Below are 14,542 nucleotides of genomic sequence, written 5' to 3'. Positions count from 1 at the left end.
CATTCCCCATTTCATGCTCTCCTGCTGGAGGTCAATCAAGCAGAAACATCCTCTGACAGTCAGAACACTATTGTGTTTGGCAGGCCGCTGCCTCTGTACTCTGGAGTGTGGACGATAAAACATAAAATTGACTTTGTGCTGGAAATTATGAGCTGGTCAGAGGCGCGGCTGATGCTATGGATGACTTTGGCACAAGTTGGAGAGTTTCCTGTCAGGGAGGCTGGTTAATGACGGAGGGTAAGATCAGATGATGAGATTTTACATGATGTATTTTGTTCTAACGTAATAATCTCACACTGAGGATTTGTTTACCTCTTCACACTTATCTCCAACTCTTAGAAATAACTAATTTGTTCTGTGTAAGTGAAGTTTTCACAAACTCTTTAATTCTTTGAACTCGGCGGTCATTACTTCTGATTTCTCCGCTCTATTAACCCTTCTCCTGACGTCCTCTGATTACTCCTTGATGCATAGGCACATTAGACTCAATTGCTAAAGATCTAAGCGCCTGTGAGGCACCTGAAGCCATTCATATACATCTCACTTTGACAACACAAACTCATTAGGCCTGATCGACTGTTCCCCGATTTGATCAGAGAGGAAGTGACTCGATTAATGATGACCTAACGGGCGTTCATTGATTGGGAAGCTAGCAGGTGCTAATCTGGAGGGAGGATAAACATAATCATTTCAGGATGTGAGCGTGGATTCTCCCGCTGCTCTCACTTTGGAGAGTTAAAGGCAGAAGTTTTTCAGGTGAGGCCCCGCGGAGAGTTGAGCGTAATCGTTAAATCCTGCCGAGTTTGGAGGAGCAGGATGAGTTGTTCCTTTGTGTCTCCTCCTAGAGAGGGAGCAGATGAACCCTGACGCAACTGGAGTGCACTCGAGCTGAGTGAGGAAGCATGGGAAATGACTCCTAACTCGGGACGGGATGACAGCTTTGACTTTCAGTCTCAGCGGACTTTAAAGAAAGCGGCTTTGGTTTCTAACCCAACAAACTGTTGTTGACAACTTAAAGTTTGGCAAACATGACTTTTGGTTTGACTCCAAAGACTGATGGAATAGTCTTAGAGTCTGATGACTTGGTCCTGAGCCTGTAGACCCCGTTGGCTCTGATATGTGCAACTGAATACTGAATAAAACATGGACACTGTCTCACATCAGTTTCTACTGAATGTCCTGAAGCTAATCTACCATAAGTCAATCAAAATTAATTTGGCCATTTTTTTGAACAAGCCGAAAAAGAAGGGGCAAATTTGTCCTTTTTTTTTTCCCAAAATCCCAAAAACAAGGTCTAAAATGGCTTTTTTTATTAGCAAGTCCAAAACAAAGCCGTAAATTTGGGCTACTTTTTTGAAAAGCCCAAATCGAATGGTTACATTTTGGCCATTTTTTTTAACAAGCCAAAAACAAAGGGGTAAATTTTACCTTGTTTTTAACAAAACCCAAAAGGAAGGGGTAAATTTGGGCCACTTTTTTGGAAATAGCCAAAAACCAGAGGGACAAATTTGGCCAAAAAAAAAAAGTAAAAAAAAAAAGCGGTAAATTTGGGCTACTTTTTTCAACAAGCCAAAAAACATAAGGGTAAATTTGGCCTTGTTTTTAACAAACCCAAAATAAAGGAATTAATTTGGGAAACTTTTTCGAAACAGCCAAAAATGAGGAGGGTATATTTGGAAATTTTTTTAACAAGCCCAAAACGAAGGGGTAAATTTGGCCATTTTTTGAGGAATGCCAAAATGAAGGGTTAAATTACGCTTTTTTTTTTTTAAACAAGCCCAAAACAAAAGGGTAAATAAGGCCATTTTTAACAAGCCCAAAATTGGAGGTATAAATTTGGGTGACTTTTTTGAAGGGGTAAATTTATCCTTTTCTTTAAGCCCAAAATATGTTTTCTTTATTTGCAAGCCCCAAACAAAGGGCCAAATTTGGCATTTTTGTTTACAACAAGCCCAAAAAGGTGGGCAGTACTTTTCAGAAAGCCCAAAATTATGGGGTTGATTTGGTGAACTTTTTAAGGAAGCCCAAATGAGAAATGATGGGGTAATTTCTGGCAAATAGCATCTGTATGTCAAATACTACATGTAAAGAAAAAGTGACTCTGGCTAAATTTGGCTGAGTAGAAACAGACAGAAACAGTCAAACCCTTCACAACATTCCAAAAACACACACTTGAACATTTTACCTACATTAATAATAAACAAAAACACATTTTTCTCACATTCATGTTAAAGTCACAACAGCACACAGAGAGAACTGTGTTATTGCAGTTTCACTCCTTCTCAGCAGGAAGCCGCTGTCTGCTCACGCTAAAATATTTACCCTGCTGATAATGATATTACGTGATGCTACATATGCTCCCTCTGCAACACAATCCTTTCATCTCCACAGGATTACATTTGTCCGATAAATAAATGAGCGAGTAAACATGTAAACATCACTCCTGATGGTGTGTGGTATTAAGGAGGAGAGCTCATCCTATGCTACAGCTGGAGTAACACTGACTCTTTAAGAGGAAACACTTCAAAGAGCGCTCCTCGTCCTCAGATCACATTATTAGACCTTTCAGGACTCTCTTACCCTCAAGAGTTATTTGTTTTCCTACCTGAATGCTGCGCTCTGAATGCTGGTTTGTTTTTCTTTTATCTTAAAGCAGCCGCATAAAGCTGGAGGTAATTTATTCAGCGGTAGCTTTAATGGAAAAATCCATGAAATGTATTCAGAATCAAAAGGTTTCACCTCAGATAGCCCAGACCGGTCGCCTCTTTATACAGTAAAAAACACCAACAGGATGTGATTGTCATGCATATTTTCCATCAGACTGCTTTAAAAATAATGGCTTTCACTCTGCAAATTTATGAGCGCACTGATTAATGTAATGGACAGCCATAAAAGTCCTCCCCCCGCCATTTCCCATTCGCTGGCGACACTTCCAGGAAAAGTTTCCCCTCCCGCTCACAGGAGGGGGGAGAGAAGCTTCCAGATTATTTCTTCAAGTGCTTTGATGAGATTATTGGAGCTCCTTTGAGTAAATCTGGGATGCAGGTTTCAATCGTGGACTTTTTAGGGAGGAGGAGGAAAATACAGACGCCCAACACGAGCTGTGCAGAGAGAAGTTTTTTCTTTCTGGAAAGTTAAAGCCTGAGCAAAAACGACACCTGAGCTGACTCTCGACAAAACACCAGCGAAAGGAGGCGCCCCTTGATAACCCCAGTCAATTACCGCCTCTCGCTGCCCATCAATCTCCGGCTAATCCCTGATGCTTCGAAAAGTGTGCAACCGTGATCCTCTTCGTGATCTTTGAGGAGAGATTCAGCTTCAGATTCCCACTTTCTGTCCACTGTATGTTTTTATTTTTGCCGTCTTAAGCTAAAAGCAAACACAGAAAGAGAAAAGCGCTTTAAAAACCCCCGTTCCCTCTCTCATGGGCACTTTCCCACGATGCACCGCTGTTCGCTAACAAGGAAGGACAGTCAATCGAAGTGACCCGCCTTAAGCTTGCTGTTTCGGCGCTCTTGTTTTCTATTTGGAAAGCGGCACACACTCTCACAGGCCATTTAGCCGCTGCAGTAATGACAGAGGCAAACACTGGCTCCATCCAAAACAGCACAAATGGATGTGGTAACAGGCGGAGAGGCGAGGGGAACAACAGGCGGGCAGCCGGCGTTTTGTTTGCTTTTTGTTTTATTTTTCACGTCTGACTGTGAGGTCTGTGTGCTTGACTTCCTCGCCGTTCTCGCTTGGCTTCTAAGCGAACACCGGTGCATGTAGCAAACTTCAAAGCCCTCGTTTTATTTTTGCATTTCTGCACATACGTGTGCATTTGCATGTTGGCCTGGAGGAAATGGAAACGAGGAGCTTCCTGCTCAGGTAACGGAGTCATAGAAAGAGCTGTGCAAGCAGCAGGACACGAGCGAACGCGGCTTTTTCATGTGGCAGGAACACAACCACCACCGCAGGACAAGCGGGCAGGGGCTGGAAACGACGTGTCCGTGTTTGTGCGCGGTCGTCTGCGTGTTGGTCTTTCAACAAGCTTGACTAACCATGCAGAAGCGGTGTGTCTGAGCTGCATCCAAAGCAGCTCCACGGGATGAAAGGAGAGAAGAAGAAGAGAGGGACTCTTAGAGAAGAAAACCACAGCCTCAGGCTGTTTTTCTGTCAGGTTTGGTTTCTTGGAAGGTTGTGATTTCACCTTTTTGCTGTTTGTTTGTACAGATGTGAAAGAATAGTGTCAACGGCAAGAGTGAGGAAAGAGGAATCTGGTTCTACTTCTGCTTCTTTGTGGCAAGAAGAGAAAGTTTCCAACAGCAAATGAATCCTCACGAAGTTTATCGTTTGGGTCTTTAGGGTTAAGAGTCAGAGATTTTTTCTTCCTGCTAAAAGTTTCTTAGTTTTTAGCTTCACTTTAGGCCCTGTTTACACAACAACGTTTCATCTGAAAACGCAAGAACATAGAGTAAAGAATCTGTAGTGAGCATGCCAGGCCTGTAGTTGGCGCTATTGTTGTCCAGAGGAAGCTTTTGATAGATCTCCAGTGAAGTAGAGTTGGGCTGATCATCTGGTGTGTTGATTAGAGGTGGGCCATACTGGGAATTTTGGTTTTGATCTGATACCAAATAAATACAGGGCCAGTATCAACGATACTGATGCCGATTCCGATACTTTTTAATATCTAAGGTTGATGTATCATCAAACAGCTGACCTATGGGGGTTTTTGTGATTTATTCTTTGGATTATGTTGTTAAAACCTAGGACAGAATTTGTACAAAAAATAACCCCAAAACATTATGTGTGGAATTTTTTTCTTAAGAAAATAAAGTGCAAAAAATTATCACTTTAAAGCAAAATAAAAAAATATCTTTTTGAGGTACAGAGTTAAAGCCTTTAAGGCAAAAAATAAATAAGATTTCTCCCATTATTGCACTTATTTTTTGAAAAAATAATGAAGTATAAAGAATAATCACAATTTAACAAATGTTAAACAAACGTTAGAAAAAAATTTAAACAAACTTCTCTTTTCAGAGCCAGCTTGCTTGTTTCCCATGACGGTTCAACATCAAACCACACTTTTGACACTGGTATCATTCGGTTTTAATACCAACGTTGGTATTGAAATTATAGATATTTGGATGATCGGCCCACCTTAAGTTTTGGTGAATGCTAAGAGCAGAAGTGGAGCAACAGATGCACATTTTGTTGACAATTGTAACTACGGTACATCACGGTTCCACTTAAAACACCAGTGTTCTGTCAGATTTTGCTACCAATGCTTTTTTTGATGGAAAACCTCAATCGATTTTTGATGCTTTGTTAAATTTTGCTGTTTTGTTCTCCCGTAGTTGTGTCCATAGATGTCAAATTATGCTCCATGTACTAAATGCATAACAGATCATTAACATATACTTTAATACCCCTGTGTCATTCATCCTTGGTAAGTTTTGATGTGTTTTACCTGCACTCTAGGGGGCAGCATATTTTGATTCCCGATCTTCCTGCCTCCTGATTTTAACTCTAACATTGAGACGAGGGACCAAAAATGATGAGTGTAACACTGATGAGCGCAGAACCACAAAGCAGCGGTTTTCGTTGGGTAGCAAAATCTGACAGAACACCCTGCTTCCTGTTTACACATCAACGTGGCAGCAGTAATTCACAAAAATTTTGAGTTTCTGTGTAAATGCAGATTTTTTTTTGCTGCATTTTAGCGTTCTTGGATGACACATTATCTCGTAAACGGGGCACTAAAATGCTGTTTCCGTGTAAACATGAGGCCAAAACACAACAATACTTTTGTGTTTCACCCTAAAACTGTTGTTGTGTAAAAGCCCCTTAGACTTCCCTGCACATACTCGAAAAAAAGTTAATATCAACACCTGCAAACCTCTGGTGAACACTCGTATTACAGGACAAGCACAGGCCCCGATTTCTCCACCAACAGCCTCATTTTCCCACAAAGCAGCTCAGCTGAGGCCTCTATCTCCATGAGTTCATCTTATCACCAAAGCCATCCCCCACTAAACACAACAAGTCCAACAAAAACTCCCCAAAGTGCTCCTCAGGCTCCTTTTATCATTCTTTTACCTGTAATGTCGGGTTTCTGCGGCATGAAGAACTGATAGAAGGTCGGCTCTGACAGGCCCTTCACGTTGCGCGCCGTGATTTCCACCTCGTATCTCGTGTTCCACTGCAGCGGCTGCAGCATCGCAAAGTCATTGGCTCCTGGCACCAGCTTGGTCATCCACTGCTCCTCCTTATCCTGAGGAAAACACAGAGAAGAGGCTCAAACACTTGATTTAATAAGTTAGACTGATGCTTCATGTTTTATTTCTGTCTGCGGGCATCAAAGCAGAGCAGAGGACGTGTTGTGTTATGTGATAAACAACAGCTTTGTGCGTTTAATCTCAGGATTCAGACGGTTGCTGCAATTAGAAGTGGAGTTGCGGTTGTGGAGCGCCCACGCAGATGCTCTTGTATAAAAGAAAGGGTAATCCTCTGCTTCTCATCAGGTTCACACAACTTCTCTGATACCTTCCTGCTCCTTTGTGGCTGCAGCTCTTCTCTCCTCTTTTTCCCTCCCTTACATCATCATCCTCCCCTCCTCGGCTCACTCCCGCGTCCCCCTTTGGGAGCGGTGGAAAACAAAAGGTGGGAAAGTGAAAGAGTGGGGCTGTGAGCTCTGCATTGAGCGGACGCCAAATGTACTGTGCAGCGCGCACAAAGCATGATTTCATTTCAAGCCAATTCAAGAGAAAGGGGTGCAAAGTCGGCTTTTATAGTCCAGATCTGGGGCAGGATGTGAGGAGGAGATGTAAGGAGTGAGGAGGCCTGACATCAAACTGTGAAAAGTCTGTGGACGTGAGCTGACGCAGGAGTGTCTTCACTGTTTGGACACAGAACGGAGATGTGCTCAGTCCTGTGGAGACTTCCTGTAACAGTGCCATCTCTTCCTCTCTCACTGCTCGCCTTATCTTCTAAGTTTAAGCTGCCTTTTTCTCTTTCTCCTCTCCAACTACTTAAACGCCCGACTGCGCCCTGAGAGCTTCTGCGTCCTCTTATTTAAATCATGAATTGTCAGTGACATACGGAGGGGAAAAACAGACATTCTCCAGCAGAACGTTATTCATTTTCTCCGACGCGCCCACTCGACTCAATCGACAGGAACCGATCAAGCTGGTGAGTCACGCACACGCGACGCGAAGGGAACAACACACGTCCTGATGCCACATCCTGCGTCGCTATTGTGACACACACAAAGGACAGCGTGTGATTAGGAGCTGTTTTGATGTCCGTTATGTGAGAGCAAATTACACGGGAGAAAATTAAAGAAAACACCTCGTTGTGATTGTACGGCGCTTGTTTTGTTAAATTACTGGGTGGAGGCGTCGATGAGGAGCGCGGGGGAGATTTTGTTCAATGGTGTGATGTGTTTGGAAATATAAAAGACTGAAATAAACGAAGGTATGCTTCTTAAAAAAGGTGAGCAGCTCTTATGTGAAGTGTTTCTTCTTTTCCAAACACTTCAATACTTTATAGTTCTCATCATACTCACAGTTTTACTCATGTTTTTACTCCTGGCAGAGTTTTTCTTTACTTCTCTGCGTCTAATTCACTGCAAATACTGAAACCTTATCAAGTGTTTTTGTCTTATTTTCAGATTCAGACCTCATTTTTTGTCTTTAAACTTAAAACAAGACATTTTTCTGGACTTGTCAGTGAAAGTTATGTACTAATTTTCACCAAATTCTCATGAAATTTCAGGGATAATTTCAAAGAAGTAAGAAAAAGAGTAGGTTGGTGGCCTCACTATCCTATAATAATACACCTCATGATATCACATCACTGCGCTTCTGTTGGATTGAACAAATTACCCTCCCATCTGAGCACAATTCTCGCTTTGGGACGGTTTTCAAAATGACGACTCAGAAAGTACTTCCTGTGCCGCGAAGGAGAGAGGAGAGAGGAGGCATAAGGTTATCACTTTGAGATCAAGCGGCAACCTCCGGTCTGAAAATATCAGACAATGCTGAAGTGCTAAAATCTGCTGTTTGTCGAGTGTTTGCTTGAGGCTGGCTCTGGAAGTAGTGGATGTCACATACACACCAAGCCAAAAAAAGCAGTTTTCAAAACAGAAATTAACGTATTTACAGCCTGGTTCAAAAAACTGAGTCGCTAATTTTACTACTGGCACCCACTGTATGGGGGGTGAGTTTTTTTCACCAGCGCAAGCCCTTGCCACTACCAATATGGCCGCTATAGCCGATCTGCTTCACTTTCCGTTTCAGAATCAGACGGGTGACATCAGCGTGACTACGTCCATGTTTTATACAGTCTATGGTTGAGATGCACCCTATAAAGTCCAATCAATGTATCCCACAATGCATTTTGAAAAGTAGTGTATTAGCGATGCTCGCTATATGAGCAATATATACCATCATGCATTGCGGATCAAACTGAAGAAATGTCTGATAACAGGATTAGTGATCACTCATAATGTGAAACATCAGTAGAAACTGTCAGAGAATAACACTGAGCTCTCTGGTTAACTCTCAGATTTGTAAACTTTTACAACAGCGAGAGGCTTGTTGGAGCTATACCCTTCAAATGCTGAAGCTTTATTACGACTTTGTGCTTTTGTTGTACAGTAGTGTTGTTGTGTATTTTATGATGTGTTGAAGATAAACCTAAGTTGGAGTATCCTGGTCCCTAGCCCTCCCTGGTGTGAGGCCAACTCCTTCTTAACTCCATCCCATAATCAAATTGTTTGCCTAATGAAGGTCTAGTACCAAAACATTGTGAAATAAAAAAATATTCCTTTTGCAAGTCAGACGGTGTGGAGGTGTTTACTTTGGAATTGTTCAACAGGATACCTGACCCTCCAATGCACCTGTCCTTGTGACTTAAATAAGACAAAAACACTGGATGACATTTCATTTTTCTGCAGTTTTCTCACCGTTTTGTACTTGACGATGTACTCCACGATGGGCATCCCTCCGTCGTCCTGCTTGACCAGCCCCAGCCTGTAGGCCTTCCCCATCCCTCTCTGCCCGTGCACTGCCGGCGGACTCGGTTCTCCTGAGGAAGATCCGAGAAAGGAGGCTTCAGTGGAGATGCAGAACAGTACGCTCTTTGTGTGTGTGTGTGTGTGTGTGTGTGTGTGTGTGTGGAGGAGAGGGGAGCAGGTGGCAGAGTGAGATATGAGATAAGGAAACAGTACAAGGAGAGAAAAGGCTTTGAGCTGAATTAAACTCATATTACAAGGCAACTCCCGCTGCCCGGCTATAACTAATGTTGACTGCAGGTTCTTATTATTCACTGTATTTTGCTAATTGGGTCTTCTTCCAAACATTCATCCTCAGGAGCGGCTCTGCTGTGTGATATCAACGCTGGGAGTGTTTTCTCGATGGCCTCGCCCAGATTTACAGCGACCCCGCTGAGCCGGATTGCCAGAATAAATAAAAAGCTTATCATAAAAGCCCTGCAGTATATAACTTTTAACGCAGCAGTTATACACCCAGACACAAATTTGACAGGATCTATTCCAAGCTCCAATGATCTGGATTCATCTCCATGAAATATGAGGAGGTTGTAACATCTCAAAGCTCAGGGTGCTTTCAACGAAATCTGCAAATATCTGAACAATTCTGCTTCCCAACAACTGAGGATCCAGGGATGCTTCACTAATTAACTTCTAACCCAGTCTAATTGCTGCAAAGCCATTCTCCTGATGAATACAAGCGATTATGACAGGAAGTGTGTGTAAGAGGCTGTTATATACATTCTAATGAGGTGAGGGGCTTTTATTTTGAAGGATGTGTCATTAAACGTGGAAATGCAGAGGAATCAGGGCGACTCACGGATAGGCAGAGTCTGGAAGGTCTCCGTGTGGCTGAACTCTCCCTGACCCTTCCCGTTGACAGCCGCCACTCGCACCTCATACGTCGTGTTGGGCTCCAGGCCTGTCAGCACCACCGTCGCTGCAGAGAGGAAGAGTTTAGATTAAATCATCCACTGCTTTTCATGAATGAAAAATCACTCCTAAGTCTTCCTCATTCACACGTCTGATTGCAGGGCTTCATGGTGCAGGAGCGCTGCCTCTATCATTAACCTGTTTCCTGAGCTCTGCAGCATTTTACACGAGTACATCTCTCTAAAGGAAATGTCAGTCTTTCATCTCAGTTTCCTCTTCAGGGAATTAAAAAGTTTGGATGTGAAATCAACACTTAGTTTTCCCTGACTCTTCCAGAAGGTCTTCCCTGCTTCCAGCTTCATAACATCCTCTGGTACAGGAGAAATCTGTAGAGAGATGGTCCCCCTGCCTCGTTGACCTGACCTCAGCTCAGGCCAGCTCCTCGGGGATGAACCTAACGGCCTAACATCAAGTGAGCGATGTCACCTGAGCTCTTGAGGCTGAATCCCTGCGGCCAGGTCATAAAAAGGTGTGCAGCTTCCTTTCAGAGAAGAGGAGGGTGAATTTATTCAGGGTTCAGTGCGATGGACACTAACTAGTTCAGACGAAATGATGTCTGACATCGTCTGAAGCAGGGGTTGGCAACCTTTACTTTCATAAGAACCAATTTGCCTCAGCTCACCTGGATTAAAGTCAATCAGGAGCCACAAAATCGACTTTATCTTTTCAATAAAGACTATAAAGTGTGTACTACTACTAATGAATTCTATAAATAGTTAAATCAAGTGAATAAATACCTATACAACAAGATTTTTAAATTTATGTAATTATAAATGTGATGTCCAAGTTTTTTTTTTTTAAATAAATTTGCTAAAATTTTAGAAAATTTTAAAATGTGAAAAAAGTTGCCAAAAATGTAAGAAATTTTTGAAATTTAATGATTTTGCAAAAAGTATTTTTTTTATATTTTCAAAAGTCTGCAAAAATTCCAAAACTTAATAAAATAAAAAAAAATAAAAGATCAAAGCATTTCGAAAAAATATATTTAAAAAAATGCAAAATTAAAAAAGACATTTAAGAAATTTGCAAAAATTGCAAAATTTTAGAAAAAAATAAGTTAAAAATTTTTTTATTTTTCAAAACCTGTAAAATTTTAAATATTTTGAATTTAAAAAAAATGCAAAAAATTCAATATTGACATTTCAAAATTTTGCAATTTTTTTTTTTTTTTTTACATTTTTGAAAGAATACTTGAGTATAACATGCTGCTCAACAATTTAATTGTTTTTTTTTTGCTCACGTCCTGCCACTTATTATGCATGTACACCAAGCTGGCACAGTTAAATGAATCCATCCACACAGAATTAAAATCTGTATTTTCTTCCAGATTAGTCTTTTTGTAGATGTAGGTATCTTCCCAGGGCTGTAAAACTTGAGGTTAGCCACAGGTGCATGGAAAGTCGGTGGGCTGTTGATGTTGCAGGATGTAAAAAAAATTTCAATAATATTTTTTTAAAGCTACAAGGAGTCACTGCAAAGGAGTCAAAGAGCCACAGGTTGAGGACCCCTGGTCTAAAGGCTTCAGGATGTGGAGCTGTTATCAGAGAGTTCAAGACAGAGGACATAAAAAGATGATCTTACACATTTCCCTTCTGCACTGTGGCAAAAAAAGTGAGCATCTCTAAACTCAGCCGCTGCAACAAAAACTCTGGTCTCTGCAGAGCGAAACCAGCGCCCTTTAATTTCTGATAAATTATGCATTCAAAGACAAGCCGTGGGTGTGAATCTCCAGAGAAGCCTGTACAGTAATCTAAACCGTGGTGACATTGAGAGCAGTGTACAGTCTGCAGCTCTACAACCCAAACTGCTGCTTTGATTGCAGAAAACAGGAAACTTCATTATCAGCGCACATTACAGATCCCTATTTAAATCCTTCAGTCACTCCGGTCTATTTACATAACCTTCAGCATGCAGAGAGGCGGCAGAGTCGGCAGTGTAATGAGCTTGAGTGAAAAGTTGTTGTTTTTGTCACTCGGCACAAATTAAATACTTGAATGGAAATAGGTGCTTTTGCAGTTCTTTAGTCGTGGAATTGAAAACAAATTCTGTAATTTGCAGCCGTGCTGGGTTACTTTCCAGGCCATAAGCAGACATTTCAATTTGGGCGAAAGCATTGGAATGAAACGAGTCCAGGCATCTCATTATGCTGAAGAGTTTATTTTGTGAGGATCTTCTGCCGAGGGGATCTGAAGTGGATTCCATGATTAGATGAGAGCACTTAGCGGTTTGTAATTAGTCTGTTTCACATTTTTAATAATTTGTTTTAATCTTGGAGGCTGACATGTTTGTTTTCACAGCCGCTTTTATTCATGAAGTGTTGGTCCACATGCTTCCTCTCTTCTCTGTGAAAGGTGCAGACGTTTTTCTCTTCATCAGACACACGCTTTAGTATTCCCCTCACTGTTTCCCCACATGTAATTGACTCTGAAATGAAGGATATTAGCGATAAGCCCTTCAGGTTTGTCAGACCTGCTTATCACCTGACCCCCAAGTCCTCCAGCTTTAATTTTCCATCCATCCATCCTTCACTCAGGTTTTACTTTCCAGAAACAAGCTCAGGAATCAATTTAAAGTTGTAAAGCAGGAGGAGGAGAAGCTACTCTTTCAGATCAGGCGTTTGTGGCTCGATGAGTGAATGAGTGAATGAGCCAAGGTTATGAGACCAGCACAAAGGACACTCACTCTGCACACTGTGCGACTTCACGTCCCTCCAGTCCTGCGACCCCACCTCCTTGTACTGGACCAAGTAGTAGCTGATGGGCACGCCGCCATGCGAGTCGGGCTTCATGAAAGTCACAGTGGCTAAGCGCTGGGAGACCGCCGAGAGACGCACCGAGTATGGATTCGATGGTACATCTGAGAGGAGGAGGAGAGACAGGACAAACACAGCATTTCAGCTTGGCTAAAGTTTAGTGTTTGTTCATTTTTTTCTAAGAAGAGTGAGACCTCAGAACAAACCAGCTTTGATCCCTCCAATGGGGGAACATGTTGACAATAACAATCACTCTTCACAACTTCCCTTTAGTATCCGTTTACCTGACCTTAACACACATCCATCACAAAAAACAGGTCACAAAATGCACCTATAAAACATCTGTGGAGGTGTCACTCTGTTTTTTTTCCAGAATATGAAAAAAATCCTTCTTAATTTTTTCTAATTTTTATAAAATTTATTTGTTTAATCAGGAGTGAGACTTCAGAACAAACCAGCTTTGATTCCTCCAGTGGGGGAACATGTTGACAATAATGATCTCTCTTCACAACTTCCCTTTAGTATCTGCTTACCTGACCTTAATACACATCTGTCGTGAAATACAGGTCACAAAATGCCCCTATAAAACATCTGTGGAGGTGTCACTCCGTTTTTTTCCAGAATATGAAAAAAATCCTTCTTAATTTTTTTCTAATTTTTATAAAATTTATTTGTTTAATCAGGAGTGAGACTTCAGAACAAACCAGCTTTGATTCCTCCAATAGGGCAACATGTTGACGATAACAATCACTCTTCACAACTTTCCCTTGGTATCAGCTCACCTGACCTTAACACACATCCATCACGAAATACAGGTCCCAAAATGCCCCTATAAAACATCTGTGGAGGTGTCACTCCGTTGTTTTCCAGAGTATGAAAAAAATCCATCTAAGTTTTTTTCTATTTTTTATTTTTAAACAGGAGTGAGACTTCAGAACAAACCAGCTTTGATTCCTCCAATGGGGGAACATGTTGACAATAACAATCACTCTTCACAACTACCCTTTAGTATCCTCTCACCTGACCTAAACACACATCCACCACAAAAAAAAAGGTCACAAAATGCAGCTATAAAACATCTGTGGAGGTGTCACTCTGTTTTATTTCCAGAATATGAAAAATTCATCTAAGTTTTTTTCTATTTTTTTTTAAATTTACTAATTTTAATCAGGAGTGAGACCTCAGAACAAACCAGCTTTGATTCCTCCAATGGGGCAACATGTTGACAATAACAATCACTCTTCACAACTTTCCCTTGGTATCCGCTCACCTGACCTTAACACACATCCATCACAAAAAACAGGTCACAAAATGCACCTATAAAACATCTGTGGAGGTGTCACTCCGTTTTTTTTTCGAGAGTATGAAAAAAATCCATCTAAGTTTTTTTCTATTTTTTATTTTTTATTTTTAAACAGGAGTGAGACTTCAGAACAAACCAGCTTTGATTCCTCCAATGGGGGAACATGTTGACAATAACAATCACTCTTCACAACTACCCTTTAGTATCCTCTCACCTGACCTAAACACACATCCACCACAAAAAAAAAGGTCACAAAATGCAGCTATAAAACATCTGTGGAGGTGTCACTCCGTTTTTTTCCAGAGTATGAAAAAAATCCATCTAAGTTTTTTTCTATTTTTTATTTTAAATTGTATTTTTTTTAATCAGGAGTGGGACTTCAGAACAAACCAGCTTTGATTCCTCCAATGGGGCAACATGTTGACATGACAATCAATCTACACAACTTCCCATTAGTATCAACTCACCTGACCTTAACACACATCCATCATGAAAAACAGGTAACAAAATGCCCCTATTA

At 41.3% G+C, this 14,542-nt stretch overlaps 1 protein-coding gene across 5 annotated transcripts in view; it reads right to left on the bottom strand.

Annotated features, from left to right (window-relative positions):
- Positions 1–14,542, bottom strand: part of ncam2 (neural cell adhesion molecule 2) — a 224,407-nt gene that overhangs the window by 13,768 nt on the left and 196,097 nt on the right. For all 5 annotated transcript variants that reach the window (XM_074664593.1, XM_074664594.1, XM_074664592.1 and 2 more), the window contains exons 12-15: positions 12,650–12,823; positions 9,855–9,974; positions 8,951–9,072; positions 6,082–6,256 (exon numbers count right to left, since the gene is read on the bottom strand). In XM_074664593.1, coding sequence (XP_074520694.1) covers positions 6,082–6,256; positions 8,951–9,072; positions 9,855–9,974; positions 12,650–12,823 — 591 coding nt within the window. The remainder of the gene's footprint in view (positions 1–6,081; positions 6,257–8,950; positions 9,073–9,854; positions 9,975–12,649; positions 12,824–14,542) is intronic.

This window comes from Halichoeres trimaculatus, unplaced genomic scaffold (assembly GCF_033239565.1).
Source record: "Halichoeres trimaculatus isolate MK-OKI-2021-1 unplaced genomic scaffold, fHalTri1.1 fHalTri1_scaffold_24, whole genome shotgun sequence".
In the NCBI taxonomy this organism is placed as follows: Eukaryota; Metazoa; Chordata; class Actinopteri; order Labriformes; family Labridae; genus Halichoeres; species Halichoeres trimaculatus.
This window is presented reverse-complemented; position numbering and strand designations above follow the sequence as displayed.